The sequence below is a fragment of the Condylura cristata genome, unplaced genomic scaffold (genome assembly GCF_000260355.1).
Source record: "Condylura cristata isolate star-nosed mole 26May11 unplaced genomic scaffold, ConCri1.0 scaffold00017, whole genome shotgun sequence".
Classification (NCBI taxonomy): Eukaryota; Metazoa; Chordata; class Mammalia; order Eulipotyphla; family Talpidae; genus Condylura; species Condylura cristata.
In genome coordinates, this window is record NW_004567118.1 from 19,842,050 (window position 1) to 19,861,680 (window position 19,631).

The window sequence follows — 19,631 nt, forward strand, 5'->3', positions numbered from 1 at the left end:
AGGGGAGGATCAATATAATCAAAATGACTATCCTGCCTGAAGTGATGTATACATTTAGCACAATGCGCATTGAAATACCAACAATATGTTTTCAAAGAAATTCAATGTAGAAAAATGAAATGTATATAGATCTATAAAAGCCCTCAAATAGCAAAAGCAATCCTGAGCAAAGAATGAAAACATCATGCTACCTGATTTTAAGCTTTACTATAAAGCATCGGTATTAAAGGCAATATGGTATTGCCATTAAAAAACAGACACATAGATCAATGGAACAGAAGTAAAAGCCCAGAGATAAATCTATGTATGGAGCAGACCTAATTTACAATAAAGGAGCATGAGCAAGCAACCCGGAAAGTGAATAGTGCTGGGGAAACTGGACACCACACAGAGACATGAAGTAGGCTCATTAATTCCACATCCAAAAATAAATTGGAAGTGGATTAAAGATTGAGATACAAGGCCTATGATAATAAAATATACAGACAAAAGCATTGGTGGTACTACAGCTGAGGTTAAATGGTTAATTTGCTTTTATTGCATAGACACATCTCCAGGAAAGGGGAGGAGAATAGCAGTACAGGCATTTTCCCTGCCCCCACTTAAAATTAGTTGCCTTGGACTACAATTCCCAGCATGCCACCCTGAAAGGAGAGGGGTCAGCTGGGAAGAAGGGAGGTAAATAAGTAAATTGAAGTGGAATGAAGGAGAGAAAACCAAATGGAGGAGAGAGGTGTGGGTGAGACACATGCGGGCAGGCTGTTCCTGGTCCCAGCAGAGGTAAGGACAGCAGTTATCTTGACCTCGTGGTGGATCACATGGTTCATTTTCAATTTCCAGTCTTTCCTGTCCTTACTCTCTGGGATCTACCTAACCCCTTGTTACCTTAGATTGTGGCAAGCTTTTGGGCCTCAGCAGCCCTACTATGGGCAGAACTTGCTTGACTGGGCATTTGTCAACAAGAGGATGAGTTCATTTTTGGAGTTTTATTTGAAATCCTTTCTTTTCTCTTTGCACTCCAATTCTATTCACACCAATTAAAGATCTTTCACACTAAGAGTCTTCTTTCTTTTGCCTTAGAATGTGCCTATGTCCCTTAACAATTTGGGGTTTGTGGGTGCTCCTTGGCTGTACAATTATACTTTCAAGCTCTAAAGAGCACAAAAGCAAAAAAAGGCATCTAAAAAATAAAAATAAAGGGAAAAGGCATCTAACTTTCCCACTGAGGCTTGTATTTACAGATACAGTAATATCAACAGCCTTGAGTGAACTCCAGGGCCACCTGGAAACTGAAAACACAAAAAAGGAACTACCCAGAGGTGGGGCACCTTAAAAAAAACTGAATCCATGGCCCTCCCTGGTGGCGCAGGGGGTTAAAGCACTGCACTAAGAAACTTAAGCCACTTCCGCATGAGTTCGATTCCTGCCTGCCCCGGAGGCGACCACATGGCGTGGCAGACCTCTCCTGATCCCGCTGATCCCCTCAGCAGTGTACTTCCTCAATCTGCCTGTTCTGCTCCTTGCTCTGTCTCTCGTGAATCCTCTCACCCTCCGCATCTCTGACCTGTACCCCAGTTCTGTATGAATAAAAAAAATAAAAAAAAACCTGAATCCCGACAGGACAGGAGTGGGAAGAGCACAAGAGATTGTGCTGATGATGCACAGGTGAACTGGTGGTGGAAATTTCTTGGGGAAACCATACATTGTATAAAATAAGGATGGTGTAATAAACATATATTTAAGAAAATAAAAGCATGAATTAAAAATTATAACTATATTAAAAAAAAGTGGTATATATACACAATGGAATATTACTCAGTGATCAAAAAAGACAAGCACATTCCTTTTGCAGCAACATGGATGGAGCTGGAAGGGATTGTGCTGAGTGAAATAAGCCAGAAAGAAAAAGAAAAACATGGTGGTTCACTCATAGCAGGAGCATAAAGGACCAGGGGTGGGGGGCGGGGAGGGGTGGGGAATGAATAACTATATATACACCAGAGACATTTTACAGGGGTGGAGTGGAGAATGGGATCAAAAATGGTAGTGGGGGTTGGGGGAGGAGTGCACTGGACTATGGTGATGGCACACAGGTGATTTGGTGATGGGAAGCCCATGGGGATTACAACTGAGATGGAAAAAGGCACAAAATGATGTAAAAATAAACTATTATCATAAAAAAATCAAAGCATAAGTAAAAAACCTTCTAGTAGTTTCAATAGGAAAATAAATTAAAAAATAAAATGTATGATTTTATATATCAAAACAAAACTGAATCCTGGTCCTGATATCAACAAGATCATTTCTAACTGGTTTGGACAGAGGGGCGCTTTACTCAGGACTTGGTCACTGTTACTGTAAAGTCTTTACTTCTTTTGATCTTTGGTCCTTGTCTTCTAAATTACTTAGTTCCCTTTGTCTCCAAAAAGGTGGAGACATTGAAACTTCCAAAGAATTATAATTCAAGCATCTAAACAATTGGGATTACCACCCTGTGACTTTACTCAAGTTAAGAAGGGAAAGACTGTTCTTCTGTGGGCCCCCAACCCTCTATACCTACTCAGCAGGAAATAGTTCCAGAAGACCTACTCCTGCCCATAGGCCCTCCAGCAGGAGGAACAAAAGGAGGGAATTGTTACCAGCCTGGGAAACAGAGGTTTCTTGCCCTTTTTGACCTTTCTGTGCTCCAGTTTATCTTTTCTATGAGACAAAGTCAGAAAAACAGCTGAAACCTAGATAAAGGTAAAAGTGAGACAAGGGTTAAGCCACAACCTGATTACCATAGTTAAAAGCATGCCCAGCCCATAACAGATCCAGTCAAGACCAAACTTATAAGGGGCCGTGAAGCAGCTGCTGGAAAGCCTTGTCTATTTCTCAGAAGTCCTGCTGTCACTGACCTTTAGCCTCGCCCCTGCCTTAGTACCCGCCCTACAGATTCTACCCCAGTAGGGGAGATGGCCTTTGTAACAGTAGTCTGCCCCGTATTCAGTTTTGCTTGCACCTCATTCAGCCTGATTTCCTTCCACAAGCTCGTGTCTCTCAAGTTTTGGCTTATAAGTGATGAGTAGGAGTAGCCAGGCTCCCCCAAAATACCTATAACAATATGTTCCATGGCATCAATGATAAAGATGATTATAAACTATTGCTTTCAAAAAAAAAATAGAGAATGGGCTAATTAAAAGTCAAAATGTGTGGAAAACCATTAAAAGGTTAAAATATAGGAGATTAATGGGGAAAGTGATTTGTAGCATGAATGACAGATGATAGGTGACATTTTCAGTATATATAACCATGTAACTCAGAAGAAAAAGACCAGCAAGCCACAGCTGTGAACAGCTTGTTTGCAAAAAAAAAGAGAAAGAGAAAAGCAACCTGTCCCTAAATTCATGCCCTGCTGATGGAGGGCGCTATGGAGTGAGAGGCAGCATTTGAATACAGGTCTCATCAAGTACCTTTGTAAAGCTATTGCCCATATTGCCATATTCCCCATATTGACCTCTTTGGCTATGATTTCCCCACCAAATCATAGTGAAATAAGAATGATGATTTATCTCTGGGAGTTATTTTAAGGATTAGAGCATCAAGAAAACATCTGGACATAATCCATAACTTTACTGATTTTCTCCATGTTCCAAATTTTCAATAAGCATATGGAAGTGAACAGAGGAACCCAGCCCAAGGCCCTGAGGTCATCACAGGCCCTACCTGGATGTCCTGGACAGTGTTCTTAAAAATTGGTGAGCGCTGGGTCCAGGTGCTCACCAGCTCCATGGCTTTGTCAAAGTTCTTCATGTATTCCCCATACATTTTGAGGAATGGGGCCAGCTTCTGCAGGATGTCCCCAAGTCGGGGATTTGTGTCCCTGTGTGAGGGATGAGACCAAGAGAAATGGCTTGGATGAGTACAGGGCCTACCTCAGGGGCCACATAGCTGGACAAATTGGTCACCAACCCTGAGTCCTCTCCCCTGTCAGGTGGGTGGAAAATACCTGAGGGAAGTGAGAGGGCTGTGGAAAGCAGCACAAAACTGTTGCTCACAATCAGTTAGTCTCAGTGCACCAGTCTGAGGATGGGCCACGTGATCAAAGAGAATCAAGGAAACCCTGTTTACTTCTTTTTCATGAGTAAGATTAGGGACAATGGGAATTTCCAAAACTGGTGACCTCGTGGGAAAACTCACTGTATAATGCTGACAATGGTTTAAAAGGAAGTTTCAAGAAAACTGAAAATATGTTAATAATCTTTGACCTTAGAACTTTTGGGGATTTATGTTAAATAATTGAAAAGAAGGAGGAGGGGTAAGAACAGTGAGTCATTTACTGCAGTGTTACTGTGTAAGGACGCCCAGCTTTGAACTCAAAGGGCCCCACCTGTGAAGGCAGCGGCAGATGGCTGGACTCCTGCACAGGATATACATGGAGATGTGTAGTGTCGTGTGCAGTCTTTCCAGGGTCTCAGGGTTCCTGGGAACCTGTGTTTAGCACATGTGGGCTATGTCCGCCAGAAGGCCAACTGGCCTGAACTTTAACTCAGTGGTCTTGGGGGCATGGTATAACCTGCTCAGTAAGTGGAGTGGATCCTTCTAAAGATTTACAAATCAACTGGATCCCTCAATGAGCCTTGCAGAGGAAGAGATGCCCCACTCCCAGGTGCTCTTGCAGACTCCAGGACACAGGAGACCCTCGCACTGCCTCAAGCCAGGTCAGTGAAGGAGGCAGGAGGCAGAGATCCCAAAGCAGAACTGCAGGAGCCTCTGTAATACGCAGAACGGTAAGTTGGGGCCTACTGTTGTTTTATTATTGTGACTCACAACTAAGTTCTCCATCTGCTAAGAATGAACAGAAGTGGCAGAGGGACAGGAAAAGTCCACAGGGGCAAGAATCCAAGGCACACTGTTCAAGAGGTAAATCTTGGTCTTTGAAGCAAAGGTGGAATGTACCCTAAGAGGGAAAATAAGCTGACGATCTCTGTCAATTTGGGGTTTGAGCATTAAAGTTCCTTTCACTTGCAGATGAAGAAGCTAAAGCTTGACACCACTAAGAAGATACAGGAGTTTGCCCCAAGACAAGGCGGGTCCTGACACCATGAAATTGGGCCTCTATGGGCCTGCCTGGCTGGAAGGCAAGTGAACCCCAGATTTAGAGATCTTTGGCAGGGGGAATTCAACTGAACTGCTCGCTGTTACAGAACCACGTGAACCAACAACACTATGGAGGCCACCTGGCCCACCCCAGAGGTGTCAGTTTCCCACATCTTGGGTGCCACGAGCCTTACTCACCACTCCTGTGTGATGCGTTTCTGCAGCTCAGGCAAGAGGAACTGCCCGTGGAAACGATAGATGGAGGAGATGTTAGAGAAGATGCCAGTGATGACTTCTTGAGGGATCCCCACTTTTGTCAGCTTCGTGCAGAAAACCTGGGCACAGAGGAGCCCACATAATAGCCATGGTAAGTGGTTTCCATAGTGTCTCTGCTGCAGTGCAGGGGTTCAGTGTGGGAGACACCACGGCCACCTCTTGTTTTCTTATTTCCTCAAACTGTCTCCAACAACCTCAAGGCCTTAAATTGGCTAAGGACTGGGATACGGCAGGGAGTGTGCCCTGTGGACAGGAACAGGCATTTCCTCCACCTACTGTCATGGGAAATTCAGTTCCCACTTCTTTTCTTTGTATGTGAGTTACAAACAGCAGCAGCATCATCAAAACCCTCGTTCCATCAGAGCCTTCTTCCTATGCTCATAAGCCCCATGTTGCCACATAGAAGAGATGAGTATCCCTCCCCACATCTTGGCTGTTGAGGCAGAAAGATGTTCAGAGGCCATTTTTATGCCAGATAATGTGCTTGCCAAGAAGAAGGGACCCAGAATAACCAGATAAGACCTTAGTCTAAAGCCATCATTTTGAAAGCAAAAAGTATGTTTCTGGAGGATATTTAAATTTACCTGAGCTTTAGTATTTAAATTATTCACAATACAACTAGAAGGCTTAGTCAATGCTAAGAGATAAGGCTATTACCTGTGAAACAGCCTGCTAAAGCTCTGGAGTGGACATAGGTAGGATCTGGGTCATGTGGTACCTGATCCAGCAGGTGCAGCCGCTTCACATAGGTCTCCTCAGTGTTCAGGAGCTCCTGGGCAATGTGGAGCAGCTTCTGGGGCTCAGGGCACTGCAGAGAGAGGCGACACAGCTCATCTGGGGAAGATGAATATCAGGGAGGTAGATCTGACAGGACTAGTCTCTGTGTCAGGAATGACCAGGGGGGTAAGGGATAAAGGATGCTAGTGGAATTGGGAGATAGGGGGCTCATTTCTCACAGGTGGACTTTTCAGGAGGCTTCTAGGAAAGTCATAGTTCCCACCAATCCTCTAGAAGGTTTCTGCAGCCAAAGATAACTCTACCCTCTTATGGTTTTAACTGTGGAGGAACTGCAAGAGTGACATTAAAATACACTGCTGAGTGATGTCAGCGAGACGGCAGATTGGGAAGTGAGATACTCTCCTTCCCCCACAGAGAGATGGAGATAACAGTAATCTTTGGCCAGACCACCTCAATGAAAAAACTCACTTAAGAAACTACAGTCCCCAAACCATTGTAAAACCAAGGAGTGGTTCCAGCAAAGGGGATAGCAAAATTTGGCAGCATTAGAAACGCCTTTGTTTTCTTCCTCTTACACCCATACCACAACACAACTGGAGGGGAACTGTCCATAATGGTCTGTGGCCCTCTGACAGAGTAAACAGTGTGTTTTAGTGTTTTCACTGGTCTAAAGATTGCTGAGGAACTGGTTTCAGTCTTGCCTTGGATTGCTGTGTTGGTCAGTGCCAGATATTGAAAACAGAGCTAGTGGTATATTAAGAGTTGATGTCATGCACACAGATGGCAGGGGAGCAAGAGATTAGAAAGTAAGGGATCCTAGAAATATTAGCCAGAATGACGATGGCTTCGCCCTGCACAAAGCTAGCTTGCAAAGACTATAGAGATGGATGGTTTTCAAGTGTCCAAACCTCAATATAAAATTACAAAGAAAGAGAAAAGAATGGAATCAAACAAAATCTCCAGAAACCAACCCTAAAGAAACAGGTACATGAGCTGTCTAAAAGATGCTGAATGAGGAGGAGGAGGACTTATGGGACACAAGTAAGTTGATCTCTATACACATTACATTAGCCCCAGAAGAGAAGCAAGAAAGGGTCAGAGGGGTTATTTGAGGAAATAGTGACTGAAAACTTCCCAAATCTGAGAATAGAAGTAGATACAAAATTCAGGGAGCCCAAGGAACTCCAACTTGGATAATTTTTTTTTTTAAACTACACTGAGACTCAGCATTTTTATTTTAGAAAAATGAGCGGAACAATATACTTAAAGTGTAAATAGAAAAATCTGCTAACCCAATAATCTTGTATCTGGCAAAGCCATCCTTCAAAAATGAAAAAAGTAAGCCTTTGGGAAGTTATAAGCCCCCCTTCAAAAAGATGAGCAAATCGTCACCACTAGACTGCTCCATAAGAAATCCGAAAGTCAATCATTCAAGTTATGAAAAGACTGGAAATGGCAACATGAAGCTATACAAAAATATAAAGTTCTCCAGTTAAGATGAATGCTTGGGTGAGGACAATATGTATACTATTATGGTTTTGGATATCATTAAAATGACAAAAACATTTATAAATATAAATCTTCATTAATGAGCACACACTATATAACTGTATGATAACATGAGAGGTGGAGTTATAAAAAAAGTTTTGTTTTTATGAGATTGAAGTAAATTATCAGTTTAAAGTTGAATTTTATAATGTTAAATGTTTTGTAATTGCAATGGTAAACACAAAGAAATTATTTCTAGGATATACTCAAAAGGAAATGAGAAGAGAATCAAGGCATATCACAATAAAATCTAGGAAACATCCTCCAAAACAGACCACATGTTAGGCTACAAGACAAGTATTAATAACTTCAGGAAGACTGAAACTCTAATAAAGCATCTCTTCTAATAAAACGAGAACTCAAAACACTGTAAAATTCAGATATGTGTATATTTAACAACACACTCTCCAACAACAGTTTCCTAAAGGAACTTAGAATATATCTTGAGACAAAGGAACATGAAAACACTGAATACCAAAACTTGTGGAGCTTGTTTTGCAGCAAAAGCAAAAGAGGGAAGTTTGTAGTTAAAAATGTATACATGAGCAGAGAAAAAAAACTCAAATCAACCACCTCACTTTACACCTCAGGAAACTTACAAAGAACAAACCAAAACCCACAGTGGTCAGAAAGGAGATTAAAACAGAGATGAGAGAGATAAATTACATAGAGACTAGGCAACTAATGGAAAATTCAGCAAAACTGTGAGTTGGTGTTTATAAAATCAGCAAGATTGACAACCTCTTAGCTAGATTAAGGAAAAAAAGAAGACTCCACTTGACTAAAATAAAAAATGAAAGAGGGACTATTATAGCCAATGCACATAAACAAAAGTATCATAAGACTATTGTGAACAATTGTATACCAGCAAACATAGAAGAAATGGATAAATTCCTGCTAACACAACCTACCATGAATCACAAAGAAACTGTACATCTGAACTGACCAATAAGAACTAAAGAGATTGAAAAAACAATAAAAAAATTCCCAACAAAGAAAATTCCAGAACCATATGCTTTCCCTAGGAAATTAATTTCAGTGTTTCTCAAATTTGTCCCAAAAACCAAAAAGGAGAGAACAACCAAGAAATAGCAAACATTGTACAAAAATGAAGAATGAGGTTAAAAAAAAAGTTAAAAATTTTTAAAAAGAGAGAGAACATCTCCAAGTTCAGCTATGAGGCTACCTTGATATCAAAGTCAAACAGACACTACAAAAAATGAAAGTGATCAGCCAATATTCCTGATGACTAATGGTGCAAAAATCTTTAACAACATACTAATAGGCCAAATCAGTGGCATATTAAAGGGTTAAAATCTGTGACTAAATAGGACTTATCCCTAGAATGAAAGAATGGTTAACATATGAAAATCAATATAATTAACCACATTAACAGAATGAAGGGGCTGGGGACCCACATGGTCGTCTCACTTGATGCAGAAAAATCACCTCACAAAATTTAACATCAGCAGTTGAAACCCCAGTGCCTGGGATGAGGGTGGCCTACCTCGGCTGGGTCCACTTGGGCCTTAGGGGAGTTGTTCTCAAGGTCAGGCTCCTCAGTGTTGCTCTCACCCACGTCCTTGTCAGGGTGCAGCCCCAGGACAGTGGGGCCTGGGCGCATCTCCTTGCCCTCCTCACAAGGGAAGTGATCCTCCGCTGCGCTGTTGGATGGGCTTTCAATCCCACTATCCCTATTAGGGATCTTGATGTCACCGCTTGGTTTCCCTGTGGGGTCTGTGTCCCGGGTGCCATCCCCCATAGTAGGTCTGCTTCCAGCGTCCCCAGTGGCAGGGTCTTCATGGTGTGCTCCAGGCCCAGTGGGGAGCACCCGGAGCTTCTCCAGCTCTGCATTAGGCGGCTTCAGGGAGACACTGCCAGCCCCCTCCTGGGTGGCAAAGGAACAGGAGGGTATTGAAGATCCCCCACCTGGCTCCATTTTCAAAGCTTACCAAACTCCCTGGGGGACTGTCCAGAAGCTTCCTGTTAGAGAAAAATGGGCACATTCAACACCAACCAGGCTGTCAGACAGCCCCCTGGTAGAGAATTATGTGACAATGAACACCCCATCAGTTTCAGCAGGGTCTTTTGTACACAGTCTTTAGGATAAATGGAAGGTATTTTATTTTAATGAAAAATGGAAGGTATTTTATTTTAATGACAAATGGAAGATATTTTATTTTAAAAGTAAACTCTTCTACAAGAAGGGAAGGAAGAGGAAGAAAGGAAAGAGGGAAAGGAGGAGGGAATGGAGGAAGGAGAAATCAATGAATCAAAAATATATGTGCAAAATAACAGCACAAACATGTGAACCCAGTGGAATCTGTCTGTAAGGTGCTTTTCATCTTTGATTAGGCTCTGAGGGAGGCAGGTGCCCATCAGGACCCCTCACGGCATTATTCCTATTCTGTTTCTGCCCTCATTCTTCCCCACCCCCTCACCGCCTATCTTTCCTAGAGCCCCTCCCTCAGAAAAGCCAGTGCAATATAATTCTGGATAACAGAACTGCAGGGTGTCACTGAGGAAGGTCAACATGAGGCTAACACTCCCAGTCTTCCTTGGGCTCACAGTGAAGATGAAGGCCAGGAGATACACAACCAATCCTAGAGATAGGTCAGTACCTGAGGTGGTGGGTGCCAGGTCCTGCTGGGTTCCCAGGGTCTGTGTGGAGTTTGCAGAGGATCTCTTTCTTGCCTTGTGAGTTTAAAGGGTGTTGGCTGGTAAGTTCTGAAAACACAGATTGGAGAGTGAACCATCTCTGTGAAGTCATAGCAGCAGCCAGGGCTCAGCTGCGGGCTTAATAAGAGAGGCTGGAGAATCAGGTCCTGGAGAGTCTAAGAGACTGGGAGGGATATAGTACCTTCTTCTTGGGCCCCAGCACTGGGCACCAGCAGCCGTGTCCCCCTCTGCAGTATTAGATCCTGGCAGTAAACTTGGGGCCAGCTCTAAGTCTGTCTCCAGCCAAAGGCTTCCATGCCAGGTACGAGAATCATCTCAGTGTGCAGACACAGAGCACATCTCTCCTGACCATAATGCTTCCAGCACCCTATATTCATACTACACTCAGCTGTTCACACATGCACACACACACACACACACAGGGGCCCAGGTCTGACCCTCATGCCTCTGGGCTCAGTGCTTTGAAGGGAGCATCAGTGCCTCCCATGCTCCTGTGGAGCTGGTGACTCTGTGGGCACCAGCCCGTGTGTGACCATCTCCTGACCTCTTTCTCTCATGGCCACGGGATGAGAGAGCCTTTTTTCAGCCAGCATCGGAATTAGTGTAGGGCACATTTCTGAAGGGCCACTGCCATATCCTTAACAAGCTTAATGGGGAGAAATATTAAGATTTCTAAACAGAAAATACATGCTTTGCTGCATTCTTCTCATAGCACAGGAGAAAAACTCAAAAGTTTCCAGAATTCAGACCTGACACAACCATTAAAATATGTCTAATGGAATGTCCATGGGCTCAGCCTGATGTCAAATGAAGCCATCTGGCTCCAGGTGGAACCTACTGAGAACCAAACTCAGGGACTACTGCTTCTGGTCAAGATGGAATAAAGAAATCAGAGGTATGTTCCTCACCTAAATCAGCCAAAGAAAGGATAAAATGCAAACAGTAGCTTGAGAGATGAGAGGCACCCTACAGCAGACAGGAAATTGCTACCAGAGAGGTGGAGTCAGGCTTCTGATGCCCAGCTACCTGCTGAGGAAGGGCCTCCAGCCCAAGCCCAAGACCGTGAGTGAGGAGATACAGTGGGAGTCAGGAAGAGGAGACGAGAGCCCACAGAGGGAGGAGAAATAGAAAGCAGAAGAGGCCTGAGGTCTGATCTGCACAGGCTTGTGCTGAGGGGGTCAGAGATATGTCCCCTGGATATGCCCATCCCACCCGTCCAACTGGAAACCCCAAGATCTACAGGCACAATGTTTTCAGAAGGGTCTTGGCAGCAGAGTACTAAACCCAACAATGAGCTCTGTTTGGGTCCCCTCTAACAAATAATGACAAATCTTAACAGGGCATCAACTGCTTATAAGCAACTAGACTTCATCCCTGAATAAAGCTCAAGAACAGCCCTAGGAACACAAATCTATCCATTACGCACAAGGGGAGAACCACAATGTCTAGTGTCCAGCCAGGCATACAGAGGGTGGGAAGGCATAACCACAGCCAGGAGGAAACACCAGAGATTGGAAATAACCGTCTCTGCTGGCAGGCGCACCAAGAGGCAGCTGCGGAGCCTCTGTGTAGTCATGTCACGAGGCTAGTAGGACCTTGACGACATAAAGAGAAACACAGTAGGTGTGAGAACCAAAAAGTGCAAGATCAAGATACACTGGAAGGGACACCTGGCATATTAAACATCTCTGAGTTTAATCAGAGAGACAATAGATGTGATCCAAAATGAAAGACAGAGGGAGGAGAAGGGAGAGGAAGAACCTAAGTCAGAGGTAAGAAACTTCAAGCAGTATGATAGACATGATCACAGTCTCTATATATATCACGGGGATCCCAAAAACAGGGTGGGCAGAAAAAATATTTGAGGAAACAATCATTTTCCCAGTGTTCTTCATTGTGTGCATTTTTTCATCTCAGTGGTAATCCCCATGGATTTCCCACCACCACTTCACCCATGTGCCGTCACCACAGTTCCATGTGCTCTTTCCATCCCAGTTTTGACCTGAAAACTGTGAATCCACAGATCAGAGAAGCTCAATAAATACCAAGCACAAGGAACATTTGCTAATTGAAACATTTTCCCACACAGAAAAAAGGCCAGGTTTAGATGGCTTCTTTGGGGAATTTTATCAAACACTTAAGAAGAAATAACACCAAGCTACCTGTGGCTGTGGTCACAGCCTCTTATCTGAGTCCTGAGAACTCCCCCAGGGTGGGGAAGGGCTGTGGAGAGTTAGGTTCAGAGACACCTCAATGGTGAGCACAGAGCCTCGGAGCCTTGAGACCATTACATGGTCAGTAAATGTGGAAAATTCAGGACAATGCCCCAGTTGACTGCAGCCTGAGACGTTAACACCTCCCTATTGGCTCTCCCTGAGGGAGCAGGAAGGGTGGAGATCCTGCTACCTGGGGAGCTCTGCCAAATACAGTCAGGTGCAAGCCCTGCCTGGACTCCTCCCTCTTGTGGCCCAGTCTTCTCAGGGGTCTCTCCAGGTGACAGTCCCCATGGACTGAGGCACAGGCACCTCCCGCAGTGCAGCACATAGGCCTGTACTCTCTGTTTAGTGTGATGATTTCTGCCATTTACTGACAGGACATCCTGGGATAAGCTCACTTCCCAGAGCCTTAGTTTCCTTGTCTATTAATGGGCACAGCAAAAGACACTCCAGCAAAGGGACCTAAAGTCTGTGGCAGTGCACAATGTACCTCAAACATGGCCATCAGCTAGGCTGATGGGCTACAGCCAGCACTCTTGAGCCCCTGGGCTGATCATTACTCCAGCTCAGCTACAGTAGGACTTGTGAAATCAGATGACCAGCACAGTATAATGATTTTTGCCTGAAGCTGGATCAACAGACACTCCCAGACAGCAAGCCCAGGAATGCAGTCTGGCACCAGGAACTGTGACCGAGGTCTGGTGTGTTGCATGCAGAGCTGGGCATGCCTGGGGAATGGCCACCACACTGCTTCTATTTGATCTTTTTATTTCTATATTTACTTCATATTTTCTTTCACTTCCCCCTCTTATTTTCATTTTGTAAGTGTTCCATACTTATCCATTTTATTCCTATTTTCTACTTCATTTCTATTTTTATTCTACTTTTACCTAGAAGGAGTATAAATATAAACACTAGTCACTCACTGTCCATTGCCATACATTGAAAGCAAGGATAAAAATAAAATCACAACCTTTAGAATAAAAACTAAATCTCCCCGCACAGGTCAGTAGATGTACAATAAGGTGAGCAGATGCTCAGAGAGGACACTGCAGATTTCTTGGAGCTTCACTGTAGCTTTAAAGTTTTCATACTAATCTTAGGAAGAAACCTGTTTAATTCTGCAGCTTCCTGGATCTCCAGGCCCCTGCTTAGGGCAGGTGAAAGGGGCTCCTTGTCTGTTCTGACCTCCTCCCATGGGCACATAATTCTCTCTACTTCTGATTATGTTTCATTTAAAAAAAAAGTGATGAGACAAAGCAAACAAGCACCTTCCACCAATCTCAAGCTAAACCTTTCATACAGTTGCCCTCCACACCCTTCCCTATGGCAGGACTGTCTCCAAGTGTCACCCCAGGGTACTGGCACAACTATCCCCTTTGTGAGAAAAGCCTGGCACCAGCTGCCTAGTCACCCACTCCCTGCATTGGAGAGGGCTTCCCAAGATGATAATCCCCCCTGGAGCACACCCTCCTTCACATGGTCCTGTCCTGGTTCACAGCCAGACTCGCTGAGAATGTCTGGTGATTTGAAGGGGTAGATTTGAATCAGTATCTCGAGTCTTTACTTCCTTTCTAGAACATATTCTACATAAATATATATAAACATGCTCTGCTGAGTACAAATGCTAAAAATATAAAATACAAGTCAAAATTACAGAAAGTCAAACCACACCCCTTGTTGATAGTCAGAAGGTGCCAGTCAGCTGCCCCATGCTATCTTCTCCAAGTGCCCATGACCCTGTTGATTTATTACAGTAAAAGGGACACCTGAGGGTATAAATTACCCTCCCAACATCATATACCACACTCACAAGAGCTTCAAATCCTGGGCCTGACTAACTCCATGTAGGCCCAATGAAGCCCCCAGAGCTGACATGGAAGCTCAGTCATTATCCACCTTATTGAAGACCTAGGTGATCAGTCCTCATCACTTATGGTGGTTCAGCATCTCTGACAGAGACAACAGCATACCACACAGAGGGCAGAGCATCCAAGACAAAAGGAACAGCATCCCAGACAGGGAACAGCATCTCAGAGGGAACGGAACAGCAGATGGAGGAAACAGCACCTCAGCCAGCGGAAACAGCATGTCAGATAGAGGGAACAACACCTAAGACAGCGGGAGCAAACCATAGAGGAAATAGCACCGTTAGGGAGAAAACAACATTACAGAAAGCAGGAGCAGTATCCTTTATTGAAGGAAATTCCTTTCAGCCAGATGGAACAGCATCTCAAATAGAAGGATGCAAAAGTAGACATTAGTGAGCCAAGCCAGCTGAGGAGCGGGCAGAGTGCCCAGGTGGATGAAAAGAGGTGGGTGTGCAGCCCGGTAGCTGGAGCCAAGGTAGATCTCACAGTCGTGACAGCTATGCATGGCGTAACATCCCCTTCAAGTCTGAGTGCCATGAATACCCAAGTTCTGACTGGCTGGAGTTAACACTTTGACTCCCACACTCTCCCTTTTACTGTGGAGCATCAGTTTCCTCATCTGTCTGTGGGGGTCATCTGAGTCCACCTGGGGCAGATAGACAGGATGCTGTGGGGCAGTTGCTTCTGGCACTGGGGCCATGGACTCCTTCTAGGTCACTGTTGGGATCCAGGGGCCAGCCCTGGGCTCCCAGGATCACAAGCAGCCAAGACTCACCCATCTTCAGCATCGGATCGCATCTCTCTCTGACCTCAACAACCAACAGTGACCAAGGCACTGCGTGTGCAGAACTTGGGGGCCACTACACATCAGGAGAGACAGGCTTTTGTGCAAGAAAAGGTTTGAACCTGAGGAGCGGAACTGGGGCCTCTGGCCTTCTGCGCCAGCCCAGCAGGGAACAAACCACTTCCTCCCTCTACCACAGGTCCCACTGGGTTCCAGGGTTGCTGACCCAGAGAACTGTAGGCCCAGAGAACAGTTTGAGCCCAGCTGGAGACCTCTGTTCATCTGCAAGAATGGTCAAGGGAGTCCCCAGGGGCACAGGGCTCAACTTGAGCCTGGCCAGCTTGGCTCCACCCCCTAGGTGCAGGTTCACATTTGCCAGAACATGACCTCCCCAGATACTCTCTCCCTCATCCCCCGATTGACCAGGATTCGGCAATTGCCATCCAAAGCCTACAATCACTGACTTACAGACAGCGCAGACGAGACACAGGAAGACAAAATGAATAAACAAGATACCACTAAGCGCCACCATACAGCTTCCTGCCATGAAGACATCTATCCCCAAATGTTATTGCTTACTGTCTCCCGGAGAGCCCTTTATGGGATCAGTACAGGTTCTCAGGTTGGCAAAGACCCCAGAAACTGCTGTACTCACCTGCCTTGGCTTCCTCAGAGTTGAAATGCAGGCAGCAGTGAACACTTCCTTACGGCTGGTTTTGTAATGCGGGTCACAGATCACGTAGACAGCACATTTGCATTTCCGCATGATCACACCCTGGGCCACCTCCTGGGTCTGATAGTAAAAACACACCCCCAAACACATTGGAACACTGCCCCGTGGCGGTTTAAAGTTTAGCAGGCTGCTTAACACCCCTGAGTGGTTCTGGGCATGAGGCCACAGCCATCCTAATAACCCCTCGGTGGGCTCTTCGGAGCAGACCTGTGGGCATAGGCACCTCAGACCCTCAGAGAGAACAGCCACCACGGTCTGGCAGGACCGAGCAACGGGGCCTGCCTTAGACTGCACAGGCAGTAGGTCCCACTGAGTCCCAATTCTCCTCCATAAACTAGAGAGAATATGGGGTGAATGTTTGGAGTTTTTGTGAAAACTGAGTGCCTGGGTGTGGCAAGTTGCCAACCGGATGTTTCTAGCATAGCTGTGAAGAACAGCACCCGCACCATTCTCCCCACCCCCATCACTCAAACAGGCAGTGGGACCCAATCTAGAACTAGAAGTCCAGGCCCCAGTTTACATAAACAGTCTAAGATGCAGAGATGAACTCTGGCAGCACAGAGGCAGGAGGCCAGGTGACTACTAAGAGGTGAGAGGCTGTGACAGATGATGGACAAAAAGTAGAAGTGGGATAGGGAATAAGGCTCAAAGAAGATGGGGTTGAGAGTCTTCTCATCCTAAGAGAATGTCCCCATGGGCAAGTGACACTGGCCAAGCCAGCCCCCAGGACTGCCTGAGAGAAGGTTAGCTCCTGGTGTCCACCCCATGCTGCCATGCTGACTTGAAGAAGACTGGCCATTCAGCATAGGCAATAGAAAACACTGTGGAAAGAAACAGGGTGACTTTGGAAGCCAGTCATGACTGGTGTTATGGTTTTTGCCTTCCTCCCCCTAATTCTTTTGAGGGGGGTGGCCAGTGTAGAAATGAAAATGGGGGGGTGGAGCCACCATGTGGTGAGGGCACTGACTCATTGCTCATGAGATCTCTGTGGGGCAAATGATAGCTGTCACCAGCCTGCCAGAGGAAGGGAGTCACCTTGGAAGTGGGTCCTGGCCCCAGTCAAGTCTTCAGTTGAAAAGGCAGCCCAGGTTAACACTAGAGAGTAGCCTGGAGAGACCCCAGTCAGAGCCCAGCTGCACCCAAACTCCTGACCCACAAAACTAACAGGGTTGATAGTGTTTCCTATTGTTTTAGGACACGAAGTTTTGGGTGCTTTTTTTGCAGTGACAGAGAGCTAACTTAATATGATCACCAGGGAAAGGGGCAAGGGTGTCAGCCTCAGTGGAGAGGAGTGCACAGTAGATCCATGGCACACAGTCTTGGTTTGCTATCCACTCTTAGTTCATCACTGGCCCAACAGTCCAAACTGGACCCTCTACCCTGAAGTTTCCCAGGTGAAAAGGGTGAAGGGTCATTCCATGCCTTTTATCTCTCCATGACCACAAATAGTTCAGGGGTCAGAGGCACTTCAGGGGAGGCCACGTGGCTCACTGGCAGTCATTCCTGCCCACCCTCCAGGAGTCACTCCTCCAGGGGCAGTTGTGAGGAGTCCCACCATAGCCCCTCTTCTACACCAAGGATCCGAACCCCTCCCATGGAAGAGCCCAGCACTGACCTGGGGACGGCCCATCTGTGGGAAGCAGAGAAACCCTGAAAGTAAGGGTCCTAAAGGGAGTCCCCTTTGGCATCGTGGTCTAAAGCTCACAAGAAATCCATGAATTTGGCATAATACCTAATGGAATGCAGGGGAGGCATCACAAGGCTGAGTCACACAAAGGGGACAGGTAGGAGGGGCTAGTGCAGCAATTGACACAGCAGTAACATCAGGGTCCTCAGACACCAGAGCCTGGATGCCTGGTGCCCAGGTGAAGATAAGGACATGCATGGGGATGGAGATGAAGCTCACTATGGAATCTCAGGTCCTCTCAGATTCTATTCAGTCAACAAACCTGGGCTCACCAGGAGTGAGCCCCTCCCAGGGAGAGGCTGTCTTTATCAGGGCAGTAGTCTTCTCGGCCATCATGGGGCAGCTGCTCCTCTGCCCACCTGTGCCTATGCAGGTTCTTTCCACCTGCACTCTCTCTCTGCAGGGCAGCAGCCTCCTGCCTGCCCATGACCTGTACATGCCAGAACTTCCCTGCACTGACCTCCCTCAGGGGAGACCTCTCTCCTAAGACCACCCACCTGCAACCATGCAGGTCTCTCTCCCTGCAAACCTGTCCCTTTTGGGGCAGCTCTTCCTGCCCACTTGCACCTATGTAAGTGTCTTTTCCTCCCCTGTCTCTTTCTAAGCAACTTCCTCTTTAAATATAACTGAGCCTCTGCCTCGTGAAGAATCTTGCTGTGTGCCGCTGAAAGGGGAACTGTAGTGAAACCTTTCCCAGAGTAAACCCCAGGACCCAGAACTCAAAAAAACGACACATGACACAATGAAGGAGAGGGCCGATAGGGGAGTAAGCCTGCTTCCAATCTCAAAACCAGCAAGAGGGAGAGTGAGAATATAAGTCAGGCTTGGTTGTAGGCTGAGCTCTGGAGGCTGCAGGCCTGGCTTGGCCTTGGGGTGACAGGAAGCTAGAAACCAGACAGCTGTGCCAGTGCGAGGCACGGGGCTGCAAGTGAGGGAGAGCAACTGTGTGCACAACTGTGAGTGTGGGGGCACCATGCACAAGTGTGCCACAGTGGAGACACCATGACAGACGGTGAAAAACTATGGCGGTCAATAAATGTGCACAGGAATCAAAAGGATATCAACACTTCTCTCCAACCACAAAAATGTATTCTGATGAATTAAAGAAGAAATATGAGAAGCTAGGACATCTGAAAACTTGTATAATAAATATGTGGAAAGGCCTATGTAAGAGAAGAATTTTTTAAGCACATACAGGAGAGGGATTGATGTATTTGACATGGAAACAAGAAAAAACAAACAGTAAGGGAATAAACTGTCCTGGGGCATGTACCCAACAGTGCCCTGGCCACACCTAGAAGAGATGGCCCTGGGGGAGTGCTGGGGAGGATGAGGAACTGTCCTCTGGGAGGGGGTAGGTCACTTAGGCCACTTATAGGAAACAGGCTTACAATTTCTTGGGGCCAGTGAATGGCCTAGGTTTAACAGTTAGAGCATCTTGGCTGGTGGGAGGGGAGCAAAGTCTGACAAAGGTCAGGCCAGATCCTAGGACTCCTGGGCACACATGTGTGTGTCTTTCCAAATTGGCTATATTTTTGAGTAGTAATATTTGATGAGGCACAAAAATTCCAAAATGAAGAGCATGAAGGGTGTCCCCTGCACCCTTCCCACGCCAGGGACTTCTCATGTCCACTCACATCCACACCTGGGGTGACCACACTCTTGGTAGGACACACACCCGCACCTGCACCCTCTGTCATTCTGCCCTGATGACACGTGCTGGTGAGAGAGGGAAGAAGGTGGGGGTTGGGGGTGGGGACTGGGATTATGACCTGAGGTTTTAGCCAAAACACCTGAGGGATTAGAAATCAGGAGGATTCTGAGTTAGGGAGGGGCTCCAGGTTGGGATGCTTAGAAGACACAGGGAAGAACATCTCGCCCCCTGACCATGGCCTCACCCCAATGCAACCTTGACCCAAACTTGACCAGCAGGCCATTCTCAGACCTCCCTCAGTCACCTGAAAATAGACACATCCCAAAGGACCTCAAGCCTACATCCCTAGATTACCACAAAAAAAAA

The 19,631-nt window shown here is 46.0% G+C and overlaps 1 protein-coding gene across 2 annotated transcripts in view; it reads right to left on the reverse strand.

The window, feature by feature from the left end:
• FGD3 (FYVE, RhoGEF and PH domain containing 3) overlaps positions 1 to 19,631 on the reverse strand; it is a 48,192-nt gene that overhangs the window by 14,853 nt on the left and 13,708 nt on the right. The window contains exons 1-6 of one of the 2 annotated variants that reach the window (XM_012725986.1): positions 15,847 to 15,902; positions 10,263 to 10,368; positions 9,149 to 9,624; positions 6,074 to 6,163; positions 5,278 to 5,414; positions 3,706 to 3,862 (exon numbers count right to left, since the gene is read on the reverse strand). In XM_012725986.1, the coding sequence (XP_012581440.1) occupies positions 3,706 to 3,862; positions 5,278 to 5,414; positions 6,074 to 6,163; positions 9,149 to 9,580 (816 nt within the window). In that variant the 5' untranslated portion in view covers positions 9,581 to 9,624; positions 10,263 to 10,368; positions 15,847 to 15,902. Of the gene's footprint in view, positions 1 to 3,705; positions 3,863 to 5,277; positions 5,415 to 6,073; positions 6,164 to 9,148; positions 9,625 to 10,262; positions 10,369 to 15,846; positions 15,903 to 19,631 lie in introns of those variants that run through there. The other variant, XM_012725985.1, reaches the window with a different exon arrangement.